Raw genomic sequence first — 14,513 nt, forward strand, 5'->3', positions numbered from 1 at the left:
AGAAATACAAAACAAAATAAACTAAATTATTTATTTATTTTTAAGAGTCGCCTACGACGAGTAATTTGGTAGACGTTATTAGCATGACAGCTTAAGGATCAGGATCGCATTCCAGCTGAGCGTAGAGCTCCTCAAGTCTGTCATCCTTCTCCGGCGAGGTCCTCAAAGTCTCATACTTGCCAGAAGTCAGCTTTGCACTCTTGCGTCGTCTGGAGGGACCTGAAAACATCCAGCCAAAACAGCAAAAACGTGTTGCTGAGTAAGATACGAGGATGCCCGTGAGGCAGAGGACATTATTGGAACGTTAACATACTTTTGGCTTTCTTGCGGTTCTCGTCTAGCGAATGTGCAGTCGGCTTGCCAGCCGATTCCTGGACGGCAGTGCCATTTTCGGGAATTCCCAAATAGGCACACTCCGTCTTGATGTCGCGCATTAGGTGGACTGCATTGGATCCTATTATACAAGCTGATGGATTCCCGCACGACTCTATTTTGGGCGTCAGATCTGATATTAACGAATCTGTAAATAAAAATGACATTAACTTATTTGATAGTTAAACTATCAGAATTGACCGAATAATTGGACTAGTAAATATATACATACCTCCTAAAATGTTCTGTTGAACTTGCAGGTTCTTTATGATGGCACCGTATTCGGCCATCTGGCGCTTGAGCTTTTGAATCTCCTTCTCCTGGTCGTTCATCTTATCCTTGTCCTTGCGCTTGCTCCTGCCCTTGCCACCACCACTGGAATCGGAGCAGTTGTCGCTGTCGCTGATGATAATCGACTCCACGGGCGGTGGCGTTATGACCTTGCAGTCGGCGTTGTCGTCGTCGCCGCCATTTGGCGAGGGCATCCTGTGATAGAAGCTGGTACACTGCACCGTGGGCAAGCCGGCGTGCTTCCGTAGCCGCCGGTAGCGGACCGTGAGAGTACGGCTATTAAGTGGACAATTGACCAGCTCTCTGAACGCCTCTATGGTGTGGTCAGGTGAGGCGTAGCGCACGAAGGCGTAGCGAGCTCGCTTCTCTCGCTTCAGCGCCCTGATGTCCACTCGCACGGCGTTGATGAAGTAGGCCTTGATGGCCGAGGTGGTCATGTTGAAGGGTATGTTGCCCACGTACAGCGAGCAGGGATCAATGAACTCGGCCTGCTCCTCGTCGGTGAAGGGCTTGACCTCCGCCTCTAGGTAGCCGGTGCCAAAGCGCACCCTGTTGATCTCTCGAATAGTGGCCTCGACATCAGCTCCGACCCTCAGGTGCACCAGGCAGTGGCGCGGAGCCACGGAGGCGGGCAGAACCACGTCCTGAATCTCCCTCGATATACCGGCCAGCATGGGAGCACTGATATCGGGGTCTGGGAACCGGATGAGGAGCGCCACGGTTGCGGTGGACTTGTTGGTCAACTCGCGCTCCAGGGCGAGGGCTCTCAGAGTATTTTCGCGGCGGAGTTTGGCCAGTTCGCGACGGGACATCTTGGCAGTGTCGGCTAAGGGGATTACCAAATTAGGCTTATTAAGATCTGGGTTTTGGATATGTGTCAGTCAGTGTTCAGTAAGCTTACGTTTCTTGTTATCAGTGGTACTATTCTCCAGCTCGGCATCGTTGTCGGAAGTTGGTCCATCGGCGGCCGAGTTCCACGGCAGCAATTGACTCCCGGCGGGAGTGGTCTCGAACAAATAAGCCTCCGGAGGAGGAGTGCATCCGTTGGCCGTGTAGGGAGCCACATGCTTGCCCAGAATCAGCTGGTTACCATCGCCCGGCGATGGCTCCATCACGCCTATGATCCTACCCTGATCCTCGGTGCTGTTCAGGCGTTTCGAGACCGGACCGTCGCCCGCTTCTAGGGCCGCGCGTTTCGAATCCATTTATGTTATCAAAAATAGAAATAAAACCCGACCTATTCAATGTGTTCCTATCTAAAATTGTGGAAAAAACACTGTTGTTCACCAGCTGTGTGTCTTGCTGAGCTTATGGAGTTAAACTGACTAAATGTCGAATCTATTGGCAGCAGCTGGCAAACAGCCGACTAAGATACGAATTCGGCATTGTTTCCTGGCTTGGGAAGTGCCCCAATTGATTTTTGTGTTATTCCTGTTGTTTGAGTTAAAAAATGGTGGAGGCTTTTTCAATTTTGTGGTCAAATCACAATCGCTAGAGCCAGCTGATTTTCATTCAACGACCTGGCAAGGCTGGCGCACAGCTGATTTCGTTGCCACACTGTTTTTTTTGTTGTTGGTCGATACGGAAACATATGTAATAGCAAAACAAAATGTGTGCGGCTCTTTTACGAAGTGTTAAATTGGCTAACTTAAGGCCAATTACGGCTATATGGCATAACCAGGGTCTGCAGTGAGTGATTATATGTTTATATATGCAGGAACTGGTTTAATAAAAAGGCCTATCCATTCAGCACAAGTAGTTCGGTCTGCAAGTGGCGCAATGTGGCCTCCGGCGAGGTGGAAAGAAAACTTTTGACCGGCGACAGGCTTCCGGATAACTACAAACTGATCTACCGTGCACCCATCGAGAGCTATGTGACCTGGACGAAGAATATGTCCACTGCCACCACCTCGATTCTGGGCTTGGTGGCTGCCTATCACTGGGCTACCACCATGAATTTCGTAAATATGGTCCAGAAAATGGACATTGCTATACTGGTCTCCCAGGAATCTGATCTGTACTACTTTCTAACGGGATTTGTTCTCATCAATCTGGCGATACGCGCCTTTGTGGCGAAATATCCCTTGAGAATCTACAAGAGCTCGGAAAAGTAGGTTGGCATAGATAACATTTAATTTTTTATAATACATTCCACCTTGCTTTTAGGTATGTGGCTGTCTACGGATCCCAACTGCCACTGGGAACTGTGAAGCACTATTTTGAAAGAGGTCAAATAGCTGAATACAAAAACTTTTTGAATCCCTGGAGCCATATTATGTACAAACTGGGCAACCGCTCTTCCATGCTGCTAGTTGACTACTTTAAGACGCCCTCGGAGTTTCACCAGCTATTCGCGACCAAACAAGATACTTAGTTTTGTACCACATTGTTTTACATTGTTAGAATATATGTTTTAGAAAAACGAAATCTTTTGTAATTTTTTGTAAACAACCAAACAGCATTGCCAGATATTGGCGCGTAGTGTTGGTAAAGAGTGTCCCACAGAGTTATCGAACTGCTCCCACCTCTAATTCGATACCAAAACAATTGAAATCTCCACGTGCGAAATGGAGCTTAAAAAAATGAAACCCTTAACAGATGATACGGCAGAATCCCCGCCAGAAACGGTGGGCGGGGAGCAGGCCCGGAAGCGGCGCAATCCCTTCAACACACAGCGCCTGAAGGAAGAGAAGGAACGCCGCCAGAAGAAGCGAGCACGCCTCATCGTGCGCAACATTAGCTACAAATCTACGGAGGACTCTATGCGGGAGCACTTTGGGCAGTGGGGCACGCTAGAGGACGTGCATATCCTGAAGCGCGGCGACGGCAAGCTGGTGGGCTGCGCCTTTGTCCAATACGAGACCATCAACCAGGCCACCAAGGCGATTCTGCACTCCAATGGCAAGGAGCTGCTGGGGCGAAAGCTATTTGTGGATTGGGCCCTGGGCAAGGATGAGTACGTGGCCAAGAACCCCAAGGATGAGGAGCCGGAGGAGAAGAAGCCGAAGGTGGAGGTGAAAGAGGAAAGTGGCGATGAGAAGGAAGTCAAGGAGGAAAGCGAGGAAGAAGCTGCAGAGGAAGAGGGCGATTCCGGGGATGAATCGGAGGCGGAATCGGAATCCAATGAAGATGAAGAGGAGGATAAAGAATCCGACGGCGAGGCGGACGACGACGATGAAGATCAAAAAGAAGACAAAGACGAATTAAAATCAAAATTAAACATTGAAAATGTCAAAAAGGAGAAGCAAATCTCCAACGATGTCCAACAAGGCTGCACGGTCTTTATTAAGAACGTGCCCTTCGATGCCGAGGACGCGGATCTGCGAAAGGTATGCCGCAAGTTTGGCTTGGTCAACTATGCCATCATCAATCGGCAGGCGGTTTCTGGCCACTCCAAAGGCACAGCCTTTGTTAAATTTAAGGCCAAGGAATCGGCAGATCTGTGCCTGCAAGCTGGCACCGAGTTCAAGCTAATGGATGAAGTCCTGGATCCTCATCCCGCCCTGAGTCGAGAGGAAATGAAGTCAAAGCAGTCGCAGGACAACAAAAAAGATGACGCCAAGGACTCGAGGAACCTGTACTTGGCCAGAGAAGGTCTTATCATGTCCGGAGCAAAGGCAGCCGATGGTGTTTCAGCTTCTGATATGGCCAAGCGCCATCAACTGGAGCAGGTTAAGACGCAGGTGCTCAAGAACTTGAATCGGTAAGATTGTAAGACATATTAATTATATACATTTCTAATCAAATGCTTTTAATCCCAGGTTTGTTTCCCGCAACCGCTTGTCCATTCCACAATCTCCCCCAGAACTACGACAACGAAAAGCTGAAACAAATGGCTCAGACCTACACTGGTTTCCGGCCCCACGAATGCCGAGTTATGAGGGAGCAAAAGATTACACCGGAGCATCCGCAGGGCAAGTCCAAGGGCTTCGGTTTCCTCTCCTTCGACACGCATCAGAGGGCTTTGACAGCGCTGCGGAAATTGAACAACAATCCCAGTATATTTGGAACCCAGAATGTAAGTGTTTAAATAGGTAAATTCCATCCAATCACTTACATTTTCAACTCTTCCCTTTAGCGCCCCATTGTGGCCTTCAGTATAGAGGATCGCGCCGTTCACAAAATCAAAGAGAAGCGCACGGAGCGCTCCAAGCTAAGCAATCCCACATACCAGAACAAGCAACAGCAGCGCAAGGAGCAACGCCAGCAGAAGCGTAATGGCCAAAAGGCCAAGCCCCCCGTTCCCCAGACAGACAACAAAGCCAAGCTGCAGAAACACATCAAGAAACTGGAGGCATCGCGGGCAGCCAAAGTCGAGGACAAAGCCGCAGAGAAGATGCAGCCCAGCGATGTCCAGAGCGACTATGTGGGCACGGCAGCCAAGCCAGGAACCTCGCTGAAGATGCGATCCAAAAAGAAGATTATCGAGCAGTCAAAGGAGCACATGAAGAAGCTGAAAACCGAGAAGCGCAAGCAGAAGAACAAGAAGATACGGGAATCGCACCTGGCCGAGCGCAAAGCCAATAATCGGCCCAAACAGGGACGAAAGAAGGAAAAGGATGACCTGCGACCCCTAATTAATAAGTACAAGAACATGATTAGTGGAAATCAAGAAGGCGGCGGCGTCAAGGGTGTCACGGGAGGTAAAATTAAGAAGCCTAAGCGTACCAAGTGGTACACGGAGTAAAGTTCCCATGTCTTGGTTAAGAAATGTTATAGCAATAAAACTATATATGAGAAAACAATCCAGGTAAACCGGGACTTTTTCCTAGGACTACGGATAGAACATCTGCTTTAGCTATGATTCTACCTGCCAAGTCGGGTATATATAGTTGGCGGAGTGGCCGAAGCTCTTCAGTATTGCCTAGCAGTGCCTGTGAAGCGTTTCGTTCGCACTAAAACAAATTTATCTCAAAGATGGCTCCTCGGGAGAAAGTTGAATTCGTACTAGTTCGCCTGGCCTATGTGCCGTACATGTAAGTACTCAATATAGCGTTTCAAAACGATCAAAAACTCATTTGAAATCTCATTTCCACAGTCATCCTCTGTACCCGCGCATCAGCTACCAGATCAGAAAGCATCCTCCCACAGGATCGATCATCCAAGTGCGCGATTGGTTCGAGCACGTGATGATGAGGGAGCGATCCAGCCTCCCGCCGGATGTGAACATTCGCTACGCCGAGTGGCGCATCATCACCGGGGACGTGGAAATGTTCCAGGTGCAGGGCTGTCGCTTCGACAAGATCATGCTGGTGCTGGGCGAGGAGAACATCTCGTGGGTTTTCTATCAGAACATGCCGCTGCATCGCCGCATCGAGGGCAGCGCCTGCTTTCCCGTCAGCTACTGCGGCTGCTGCCTGAACAATCAGTACTTGGACATTATGGCCAAGATCAAGCAAACTGTGTCGAGAAAGAAGATACGATGAAATAAATACATTCGAGTACTAATGGAAACAAGAGTTTATGTTAAGATGAACGCTTTCAAATTTCACTAGGCGCTAGCAGCTGTCTATTCCAGCCAGTGGAAGCGGGAGCCGTACTTGGCTGGTGGCTTGGGGTAGTCCTCGGGCAGACCGGGGGTGGCATCTGGATAGGAGATCTTCTCCTCCTTCTTGGGCGCCTCGCGAGCTGATTTGATGACCTAAAAGCAGGTGGGTTTAGTAGTGTTTAAGGAAATCCCGTCTAGAAACTCACCTTGGCCCGGGAGAAGTAGCCGTAGGAAGGACGATCCCAGTCAAAGTTATCCTTGATGCACTTATCAAACACTCCCTGCGTCTTGCGGCATCTAAAATGTTGTTGAACTTGGCTTGTAGTCTTTTAAATCTTTAAGATCGGTGGGGTCTTACTGTGAAAAGGCCATGGTTCCGCTGCTTTTGTCCAGGCAAGTGGCGTACTGCATGAACTCCTCATGGCAGCTCTTCTTCACTTTGCGGAAAAAGTCGAGGGCGCAGTTGGTCACCGCCTTGCCCTCCGCCAAGCAGGCGCGCGGATCGTCCAGCTCCTGCCGGCACAGCATAAACTCCTGCAATTACATCGCAAAGCAAACGTAAACAAACCGAGGAAGGTGCGTTTTGAGGTTAGGTTATATAACTAAAGCGCTAGGATTTGGCCCTCTCCTCGACAGCCTACTCCTTTTGGAGCTGTTTTTCAGCTGGGTACTACTACCGGGAGTACTCTGGCTTAATCTGGGGGTACTAACATTATTGGCCTGCTCGCATTGCTTGCCCAAATGAAAGGAGCCAGCACGCAAAGCCGCCGACGAAAGATTCAGCTCCTGGACGTTCAGCTCCGACTCCTCGGGCAGTGTTGTGTTGTTGGTGATGACCATCGTAGCGTTGTTGTCCTGTCCGTTTAACAAAAAACCTGCAAGGGGTTTTAAAATGAATAAAAAACCCAAAAGTTCTTAATTTTGTGGCCAAATTTACGTTTGCCTACAACACAACAGCTGATTTTGTTTCAGGGCTGCACAGTCACAGCTGTCAGTCGTACTTATCGATAGTTTAGAGAAACAAACACATTTATCGATAGCAAGCTCTCAATTTGAAATTTCAAAATCTAAGCTCTGAAAATGATTTCTTTTATTTTATATATTTGCATATTCTTTGCCGCGGCAGCTGCACGCAATTTAAAAGTAGTTAAGTACGAGGACTCGGTTGACACCATTGTTAAGGACCTCATCGACAATTGGCAGTCTCCATTTGTTTACCTGAAAAGTCGCGGCTACCTGCCAAAGAATCTGCCTGATTTGGATTTTCAGCAGCTTCAGGGGAATTTAGTTTCAGAGCTGTCCTTAAAAGATTTAGATGCCCTCAACAAGGACTCCAAACGGGAGGTAGAAACTGAAAACGTGCTAAAAACCGATGAAAAGCTTGATCAGCGAGCAGCCCGTTCCCTGGAAGATCCCAAGGAACTAGATTTGAAAAGGATGTTCCAATCGTTGTTCTCCTCCAACGACAAGAATGCCTCCGAAGAGATTAAATCAAAACTGGGTGTATCCTGGGACATGAACGCTCTGAAATCCTCTGCCCGTCTGGGAGCAAAAAAATTTCTGGACAAGTTTAATAGCAAACGAAATCAAGTGGAAAAACTAATATTAAATGAAGCACCAGATGAAGTACAGCAGGTCATGATATCACAGCACGACTTGGAAAAGAAAAGTAACTGAATCTATGGAAAAGGGTTCATATAATAAACCAAACTTTCTGAAGGGTGTAGCCAAGATTTTGAGCAATCCAGAGATAAGGACCAAGGATTGGGACTCAAAGCCGGCCCTAGACACCTTTCTTAAAGCTACGGCATAGAAGTTTTAAAATTCTTGATTAAATGTTCTTGTAGTTCCGAATTGAGGTGGCCCAAAGCACAATTAATTAGTTGGGGGCGGCTGGCCTGCTAGTGCCAGAAGCAGACGCGATTGAGACGCCGCAAATTTGATATTCATGGCTGTCTGGTTAATCTCAGTCATTAGCAGATGCGATTGAAACCCGTTTAGTGGGCTAGGCAACTTTGGCGTTGTATAAAAGGCCGCTGGCCATTGTTTCAGATCCAGTAGCTGCTCTAAAATGCTGAAATACGTGAGTTTAATCGGATTAAAAGGGATACATTATTTGACCAATATCTATCTTCAGGCCCTTGTTCTTGCCCTGCTAGTGGTTTTGGCCAACTGCAATGAGGAGGATGTCCAAGCCCAGCTGGTGAAGTCGGAGAACCATCAAAACCTGGACGGAGCTGGTCAGTTCGAGCACGAGATCACGGTCACCAATGGCATCCAGATCAAAGCCCACGGCAATGTAAACGGCATACAGGGCGAATACTTTCTGCCCGGCGAAGATGGCAAGCAAATCCGGGTGACGTACACAGCCGATGCAACCGGCTTCCATCCGAAGGTCGAGGAGTGATCGCTTGGCCTTGACTATATAATATAATATAATATAATATGTATTTACACAAAACGGCTGTTTGCCATAATGATGTTGTTGTATCAATTAAACGTTTGTGGCTTTGTGATCCACATAATTTATAACTTCACGGGCAGATTGGGGCTCAACAGGTTACTCAGGAATTCGGGAACCGACTTACATATTCGTTTTGTGGGGTATTTAAGACCTTGGCCTGGTTTTGCTGGGCAACAGTTGAGTTGATTGAAGGTTAACAAAATGTTTCAATATGTAAGTTGATGTGGGACTCCTGAAAAGTGATCCCTCTGATCAATTATACTTTCCCCCAGCTGGCTTTTATCCTGCTGATTGGTGTGTGCGTGGCCAACGACGATGATGCCCATGCCCAGGTGGCGAGTCAGTACAAAAAGGAGGATGGCCATGGCAAATTCTCCTATGGCTTCGATTTAACCAATGGTATCGGAGCCGGAGAGGTTGGCGATGAGCACCAGGTGCATGGCGAGTATCACTTCACCTCGAAGGAGGGCCTGCCCGTGAAGGTATCCTATACGGCGGATGAGCATGGCTATCATCCGCATGGCGATCTCCTGCCCACTCCTCCGCCCACTCCAGTGGCGATTCTCAAGGCGCTGGCCTACATCGATGCCCATCCGCAGAGGGAGGAACACCGCCCAGTTGTCCATCATCATCATCATCCTGGGCATGCAGTGCATCCGACAGTCAGACCGCATGGCCATCGCCATCACTGAGCACTCGAATGGGTCATATTCCGGCCAGGGCGTCGCTGATTTCCCACTGCCATGCCCTGTTGAACAAATAAAAGGTTACGACGCAACAACACTCAGCCTTATAATCAATGGAGGGTGGCGGCAGTACATAAAATACGCATTGTCATCCGCATAATAAGGAGCCCGGCGGAAATGGTCCGAAGGTGGGGGAAACTCGGCGGAAGCGAAGCCATTCGAGGCCATTGTTAAATGGCAAATTCAAATATGGACTCGCCCATTGTGCGGGCGCATTGGAATATGTTACGGAAATGACAACTTAAATGGGTGCTGCTCCCATTTGGCCCATTATCCCCTCGCCATCCGTTTATCCTTGAAAAACACTTTGCTGCATGATGGTTATATAAATGCAATTGGCATCATCACATATATGTATGGACACATAAGGGTTCCCTCACAGCTTGGCACTGCCCACAGGCAATCCGTTCCCGTTGCGCGTGAGTTCCATGTCCACCGAGGGCTGGTTCACTAGTTTCCGGACCACATCGAACTTGGGGTTGTTCTTGTCCCGAACCAAGTCGAAAATCACGCTTTCGCTGGTGGTGATCACACATCCCGCCTGGCGCAGGCGATCCAGAGCCAAGTCTCGATCTTGGTTCAGCCTGGAGGAGCAGCAGTCCGCCACTATGTAGACGTTGATGTTCTGCTCGAGGAGATCAATGGCAGTCTGCTCCACGCAAATGTGGGACTGTGGGGAGAAAAAATGGGGTTAATTTGATATGAATTTAATTTGCTTAAAATTAAATCGACTTAAACTTTTCCATTTTTGAACAAGTTGTGCTGGAACTATATGGGGTTTTTAAGGATATCAAGTTTTTGAAGTTTTATAGAATAAAAAAATAAATAAATAAATAAAATAATAAACAGTTTTATAGATTTTAGAAATAGAAATTTGACGGAATAAAAAGCAGGGTATTACAAAATGTTCTTCATTATTGGAGAACAATAAACAGTTTTATAGATTGACTTTTCATATATATATAGCCCTGTTTGTGGGTACCCCAAAAGCGATTTGTAATTAACACAACCCACCTCCAGGCCATACAACACCACGTCCTCCGGCTTGTCACTGAAAATATCCTTGATCACAGCCTTGACTTCCGGAGTAAACATGCTGAAGAGGGTTTTTCCGGAGACCAGCTTTGCATGGCTCACATCCAGTTGGGCCACAGTTTTTCCAAGCTTTTCCGGATAGTGTTCGGTGACAATCAGTGGAACATCCAGAGCCTTTCCCGCCTTGGTCTGAAATCGATTACGGGCTAATCTTAGATAATCCAATGATAAGAGATCAATACCAGAATCAAAGTTCAACCTACAAGTTTGTCGACATTCTTGATCATGTTGTCGAAAAGCGGCATAGCAGGTCGGAATTTCTCCTGAATGTCGCATAACAGAAAAAGGGTTTTCTTTGGGTTCAAGTGACAGCGTCGCAGGGCCATTTTGATATTTATTTTTTAAATAATTAATGTTTGTAAAAGACACAATTTTCACCTGCTAATTAAACTGATTGTAACAGCTGTTCGCTACCAGGGATGCCGGAAAAGCGAGACGGTTTTGTGATCGATTACAGCTTATCGGCGGGTGCGATCGATTACGCAATAACCGGTTCGTTTTGCATCGACCGTTATTTTTTAATGTAAGCCATGCTAAGTTTAAAGTATTTTATTTTATTAAAAATATATAAAAGAAAAATTTCGAAATTGATGCCTTCTTAAATGTTAAATATAAAAAGTTTATCAAAAACCGTAAAATTGTATATGTGCAATATGTTCGTAAAGTAGGTCCACTTCGACTAAGCAGATGTAAAGCATAAATGCTGATAGAGCACCGAAGATAAGACAGATCACTTAACCGACCAAGATAATTAAAAATCTCACATAATCCTCATTTAATTTAACTTTGCCCGAGGCGACATCATCATGTAAATAATTACTAGCCCGCCCCGTCCCAGTGGCACCTAGGCCAACGGCAATTAAGTCGAAGCTGCCGCTCAGCCAGCAGATTTATATTCATAAGCCGAGGCAACCTGGAATCCGCAGGCATTTATAATTGAATTCCTCGCCAACGCCCCTTTCCGCCCCCGACATTATAGTAATGAAGCCACCGGTCCAGTCAATTTCAATAACGCAATCAAATGCGTGCAGTTTCAAAAACCACAAATGTGAAGCGCTGGCGGTGGCTGTAGAGGTGGACCCAATGCCATTGACATGCCCGGAACGAGTGTTGTCCGGCGGAGCCATAGCCATAGCCATAGCAATCTCTTGGACATTCCCGGCACGTAGCCTCGATGGACCCGATACTTCGGCCGGGAAAAGGAAGCCCACGATAATGGCCATGGCGAGTCGCATGCATATTTCAGTAATTTGCTCCGCCTTTTGTGTGCCACGCCCCCTTCCCTATCTCCCAGGTTTTACCAGTCTGCATATTTCATGAGACCCCAAAGTTTGCGGATGCTGCAATTTGGGGGCTAAAGAAGTGAAACCTTAGTGGAACCACTCAAAAAGTAATCGAAATGTCTGAGACAAACACATGCGTACGCACCTTAATGGCACCTGTATTTGCTATTTGCCCGGGATTCTGTATTCATGACGCCTCGCTCCCTAGTCTCCTAGAAGAAGTCATCTTGATTTTCAATTTCGACGCCATTTGCGCTTCACCGGAATCGAGAGTCATTTGCATTTTTCTTCAACTACACTTTCACTTGAAAAGTACTTGCACTTGCTGTTTAAAATGTAGAACATTTCGGTGGCTTACTGTAAAATAAAAAACTTTGACCCTTGAATAAAAAGTTAATTTAAGAGTCTACTTAAAATTTAGTTATGTACACAAATTAAACCATAACATTTAAGAATAACATTTTTTCTCATATATCCCATTAACGATATATGCCATAAAACGATAATAAATTGTAAAAATACGTTCAAAAATATTGTATAAACCATATACCACTAGAAGTAAAATATTTTGTTCCTTGCCATTTAAGCTATTTAATTAAGCTTTTCCTTGCGACTCCAAAAACTTAGCTCCCTTCTTGAATAAGTGTATTGAGTGCGTAGTCAAAAAGTGCTAATGCTAATAATAAGTCGACACAATTGACAAAAAGTTTTTTCATTTGCAAAAGTAAAAAGTAACAGAAAAACAAGCTTCCCTCAGCAATTTGTTGGCATCTCGCAGCAGCAATTTATTGAATGTGAAAATTTAAAATTGTTCATTTGAGAACAATTTGTGAGCATAAAGTAAAGTCGAATTGTTTTCGTTTTGTTATTTTAGTACATTCAGCCATAAGTTCGAATATATGGCAATAAAAATCCAAGATGTTTGGGGAGCAACAACAGCAACAAGCGCCCAGAGAGTTTGTGCGTCTGTCTGACTGTATTTTTATGTGATTTCTCAAGCCATCTTCCAACTGGGGAAAGTGCTCTCATGCGAGATCGAATGGGGAAACTGGGAAAATGTTATGCCATTTATTTGGAGTATTCAAGTCTTTTGGCCTTCTGCACCCACCGCTGCCCTCCCCTTTTGCCAGTGCCATTTGCAATTGTGCAATTTACCCAATGAAATGTAAATGCGAATCAATTGTAGTTTTATTTGCAGTAATTCCTGAGTCGACAACCCCGACTTTGTGTAAACGCATTTAATTTCGAATATTCAATTTCTATTTCCATTTGCATATTGCTATTTCCGTCAAATATTGGAGTTTAAAGGCTCTCGGTTAGTCAGTTAGGGGGAGCAACTAAAAGAGTTGAGGTCCCGTGGCAGTGGAGAAACATCAGAAAGCACTTTGCACGGAGGGAAGGGAAACTTTTCGTGGCCCCCAAAACATATGCATATATACATATATGCACAGCGCAGGTACGTGAGGCGATACCCCAAGCCAATTTGATTTGGGCCAACCACGTGTGCCCTCTGTTTACAACTCCCGGGGTCGCCTGCTTCGCATGCATATCAACGATTCTCAAATTGGCGACGAAATGATATGCCAAACTACACACGGCGCAGGAGGAAAATATTTTCTTCCCCGGAAAATTCTGGCACCCAATCCGCCAGTCCTCCAGTCCTCCACCATTGAGGACATGCAGCCACATCGACATTATCGGGGGGCACAGGCACAGTCACAGGATGTAGGTTGTCCTCCGTAGGTTGTAGGTGTAGCTAATGCTTGTCACGTCGCCTCCAACATTTGACAAGGCAAATTCGCCAAAAATTCCGCCTTCCCTGACTTCGGGACGACTCTTTGTTTTTTACCGACGCAACGAAGAAAATGATTTTCGCAGGTGAATTGGAAAGCGCGTAATGTCGTAATGTTTGACTTGCCGGCAGGCACGTTGCCAACACATGTCCTCCAGTCCTTACAAAATCTGCACTGAGAGAAACCAGAGCATTCGAAGAGTAAGTGGAACAAGAATTTTAAATTAATTTGCATTTAAATCAGTTTTTTATTTTGATTTTAAAACGTCTTATTATTTACAAAATTAGTTCTGAGAAGCTTTACATTTCTTAGATTTCATATTAAACACTTCATCTTTAAAAGTAACAAATTAAATGTAAACCTAGTTAAAATAAAATACTTTTTATTTAACTAAATTGGTATTTTTTCTGGAATAAAAATAATCTTAAGTTTTTACTGAAAAAACTGCAATAGTAATTTGTCGAATTTGCTTAATAAAATGCTAGTAATGCATAGATGTTTTTGAGTCTCATAAATAAAAAAAAACCAAACAAACAATATAAATGTGGGCTTAACAAAATGCTTATTATTTTATACAAGTGATTTAAGTTTAAAATAAATGATGTAAACAAATACAATATTAATTTTGGATGAGCAAAATGCTAAATATTTATAGCAAATCACTAATGTAATTAAAAACGAAATTTTACTTCAAACCTCTCTAATTAATGAAAATTAAGCAAAAGCTGGGACTAACCCAAGCAAATGTTTGTAAAGCTCACTTAAATTTTTGTCTGTATCGATTTAAAGTGTAAGCTCACGTGTCGCATCGAACTTGGCGGACCACGGGGCGTATGCGTATTCCACTTTTGCAAATTGGATGAAAATCTTTGGCTTTTCAGCAACGCAATTCTTTTTTCTTTTGCCACCAAGCAACCAAACCCCCAACCCGTTGCCCCAGTGCGATGCATCAGGCTGGAAATTGACATGTCTAACAGAGGG

The 14,513-nt window shown here is 45.5% G+C and overlaps 9 protein-coding genes across 10 annotated transcripts; 6 read left to right on the plus strand and 3 right to left on the minus strand.

Annotated features, from left to right (window-relative positions):
- Nucleotides 1-5: 5 nt before the first annotated feature.
- On the minus strand, nt 6-2,174 carry LOC128254177 (protein painting of fourth). 2 transcript variants are annotated; one of them, XM_052983048.1, is made up of 4 exons: nt 1,565-2,174; nt 605-1,489; nt 314-520; nt 6-219 (listed from the first exon to the last, which is right to left on the minus strand). In XM_052983048.1, exons 1-4 carry the CDS (start codon nt 1,866-1,868, stop codon nt 92-94), a joined length of 1,524 nt encoding a protein of 507 aa, XP_052839008.1. In that variant the 5' UTR covers nt 1,869-2,174; the 3' UTR covers nt 6-91. The 2 variants fall into 2 exon arrangements, with proteins under 2 accessions (XP_052839008.1, XP_052839007.1); XM_052983047.1 differs by having other exon boundaries at nt 6-255.
- A 95-nt stretch (nt 2,175-2,269) lies between these two features.
- Nucleotides 2,270-3,069, plus strand: LOC128254202 (uncharacterized). Its single transcript, XM_052983095.1, has 3 exons — nt 2,270-2,352; nt 2,414-2,773; nt 2,830-3,069. Exons 1-3 carry the CDS (start codon nt 2,273-2,275, stop codon nt 3,035-3,037), a joined length of 648 nt encoding a protein of 215 aa, XP_052839055.1. The 5' UTR covers nt 2,270-2,272; the 3' UTR covers nt 3,038-3,069.
- A 102-nt stretch (nt 3,070-3,171) lies between these two features.
- Nucleotides 3,172-5,418, plus strand: LOC128254166 (RNA-binding protein 28). Its single transcript, XM_052983026.1, is given in 4 exon segments — nt 3,172-4,366; nt 4,425-4,452; nt 4,454-4,681; nt 4,742-5,418. Coding segments are annotated over 4 exon segments (2,001 nt in total). The 5' UTR covers nt 3,172-3,230; the 3' UTR covers nt 5,351-5,418.
- Nucleotides 5,419-5,427: 9 nt separating this feature from the next.
- On the plus strand, nt 5,428-6,137 carry LOC128254198 (uncharacterized). Its single transcript, XM_052983090.1, has 2 exons — nt 5,428-5,639; nt 5,702-6,137. The coding sequence occupies exons 1-2, from the start codon at nt 5,581-5,583 to the stop codon at nt 6,087-6,089; spliced, it is 447 nt and encodes a 148-aa protein (XP_052839050.1). The 5' UTR covers nt 5,428-5,580; the 3' UTR covers nt 6,090-6,137.
- On the minus strand, nt 6,106-7,152 carry LOC128254196 (NADH dehydrogenase [ubiquinone] 1 alpha subcomplex subunit 8). The gene is made up of 5 exons (XM_052983089.1): nt 7,089-7,152; nt 6,863-7,026; nt 6,510-6,685; nt 6,358-6,448; nt 6,106-6,304 (listed from the first exon to the last, which is right to left on the minus strand). The coding sequence occupies exons 2-5, from the start codon at nt 6,989-6,991 to the stop codon at nt 6,173-6,175; spliced, it is 528 nt and encodes a 175-aa protein (XP_052839049.1). The 5' UTR covers nt 6,992-7,026; nt 7,089-7,152; the 3' UTR covers nt 6,106-6,172.
- On the plus strand, nt 7,150-8,089 carry LOC128254190 (uncharacterized). Its single transcript, XM_052983068.1, is given in 2 exon segments — nt 7,150-7,825; nt 7,827-8,089. Coding segments are annotated over 2 exon segments (732 nt in total). The 5' UTR covers nt 7,150-7,231; the 3' UTR covers nt 7,965-8,089.
- Nucleotides 8,090-8,105: 16 nt separating this feature from the next.
- On the plus strand, nt 8,106-8,601 carry LOC128254200 (larval cuticle protein 9). Its single transcript, XM_052983092.1, has 2 exons — nt 8,106-8,234; nt 8,289-8,601. The coding sequence occupies exons 1-2, from the start codon at nt 8,223-8,225 to the stop codon at nt 8,556-8,558; spliced, it is 282 nt and encodes a 93-aa protein (XP_052839052.1). The 5' UTR covers nt 8,106-8,222; the 3' UTR covers nt 8,559-8,601.
- A 145-nt stretch (nt 8,602-8,746) lies between these two features.
- Nucleotides 8,747-9,396, plus strand: LOC128254199 (pupal cuticle protein Edg-78E-like). The gene is made up of 2 exons (XM_052983091.1): nt 8,747-8,828; nt 8,888-9,396. Exons 1-2 carry the CDS (start codon nt 8,817-8,819, stop codon nt 9,305-9,307), a joined length of 432 nt encoding a protein of 143 aa, XP_052839051.1. The 5' UTR covers nt 8,747-8,816; the 3' UTR covers nt 9,308-9,396.
- Nucleotides 9,397-9,676: 280 nt separating this feature from the next.
- On the minus strand, nt 9,677-10,883 carry LOC128254194 (isochorismatase domain-containing protein 1). The gene is made up of 3 exons (XM_052983084.1): nt 10,660-10,883; nt 10,376-10,585; nt 9,677-10,031 (listed from the first exon to the last, which is right to left on the minus strand). Exons 1-3 carry the CDS (start codon nt 10,780-10,782, stop codon nt 9,738-9,740), a joined length of 627 nt encoding a protein of 208 aa, XP_052839044.1. The 5' UTR covers nt 10,783-10,883; the 3' UTR covers nt 9,677-9,737.
- Nucleotides 10,884-14,513: the final 3,630 nt, after the last annotated feature.

Source organism: Drosophila gunungcola, assembly GCF_025200985.1.
Source record: "Drosophila gunungcola strain Sukarami chromosome 2R unlocalized genomic scaffold, Dgunungcola_SK_2 000004F, whole genome shotgun sequence".
NCBI lineage: Eukaryota > Metazoa > Arthropoda > Insecta > Diptera > Drosophilidae > Drosophila > Drosophila gunungcola.

What these genes read in the sequence shown, in the direction of transcription:
- LOC128254177 (XM_052983047.1), bottom strand. Translation starts at nt 1,868, where the DNA reads ATGGATTCGAAACGCGCGGCCCTAGAAGCGGGCGACGGTCCGGTCTCG. An exon ending in TACCACTGATAACAAGAAAC is followed by an intron (nt 1,490 to 1,564) that starts GTAAGCTTACTG and finishes TAATCCCCTTAG; the next exon opens with CCGACACTGCCAAGATGTCC. An exon ending in GAACCGCAAGAAAGCCAAAA is followed by an intron (nt 256 to 313) that starts GTATGTTAACGT and finishes TATCTTACTCAG; the next exon opens with CAACACGTTTTTGCTGTTTT.
- LOC128254202 (XM_052983095.1), top strand. Translation starts at nt 2,273, where the DNA reads ATGTGTGCGGCTCTTTTACGAAGTGTTAAATTGGCTAACTTAAGGCCA. An exon ending in TGGCATAACCAGGGTCTGCA is followed by an intron (nt 2,353 to 2,413) that starts GTGAGTGATTAT and finishes CTATCCATTCAG; the next exon opens with CACAAGTAGTTCGGTCTGCA. An exon ending in ATCTACAAGAGCTCGGAAAA is followed by an intron (nt 2,774 to 2,829) that starts GTAGGTTGGCAT and finishes CCTTGCTTTTAG; the next exon opens with GTATGTGGCTGTCTACGGAT.
- LOC128254198 (XM_052983090.1), top strand. Translation starts at nt 5,581, where the DNA reads ATGGCTCCTCGGGAGAAAGTTGAATTCGTACTAGTTCGCCTGGCCTAT. An exon ending in CTGGCCTATGTGCCGTACAT is followed by an intron (nt 5,640 to 5,701) that starts GTAAGTACTCAA and finishes TCATTTCCACAG; the next exon opens with TCATCCTCTGTACCCGCGCA.
- LOC128254196 (XM_052983089.1), bottom strand. Translation starts at nt 6,991, where the DNA reads ATGGTCATCACCAACAACACAACACTGCCCGAGGAGTCGGAGCTGAAC. An exon ending in GGAACCATGGCCTTTTCACA is followed by an intron (nt 6,449 to 6,509) that starts GTAAGACCCCAC and finishes ACAACATTTTAG; the next exon opens with ATGCCGCAAGACGCAGGGAG. An exon ending in GCTACTTCTCCCGGGCCAAG is followed by an intron (nt 6,305 to 6,357) that starts GTGAGTTTCTAG and finishes ACCTGCTTTTAG; the next exon opens with GTCATCAAATCAGCTCGCGA.
- LOC128254194 (XM_052983084.1), bottom strand. Translation starts at nt 10,782, where the DNA reads ATGGCCCTGCGACGCTGTCACTTGAACCCAAAGAAAACCCTTTTTCTG. An exon ending in TCAAGAATGTCGACAAACTT is followed by an intron (nt 10,586 to 10,659) that starts GTAGGTTGAACT and finishes AATCGATTTCAG; the next exon opens with ACCAAGGCGGGAAAGGCTCT. An exon ending in TGGTGTTGTATGGCCTGGAG is followed by an intron (nt 10,032 to 10,375) that starts GTGGGTTGTGTT and finishes TTCTCCCCACAG; the next exon opens with TCCCACATTTGCGTGGAGCA.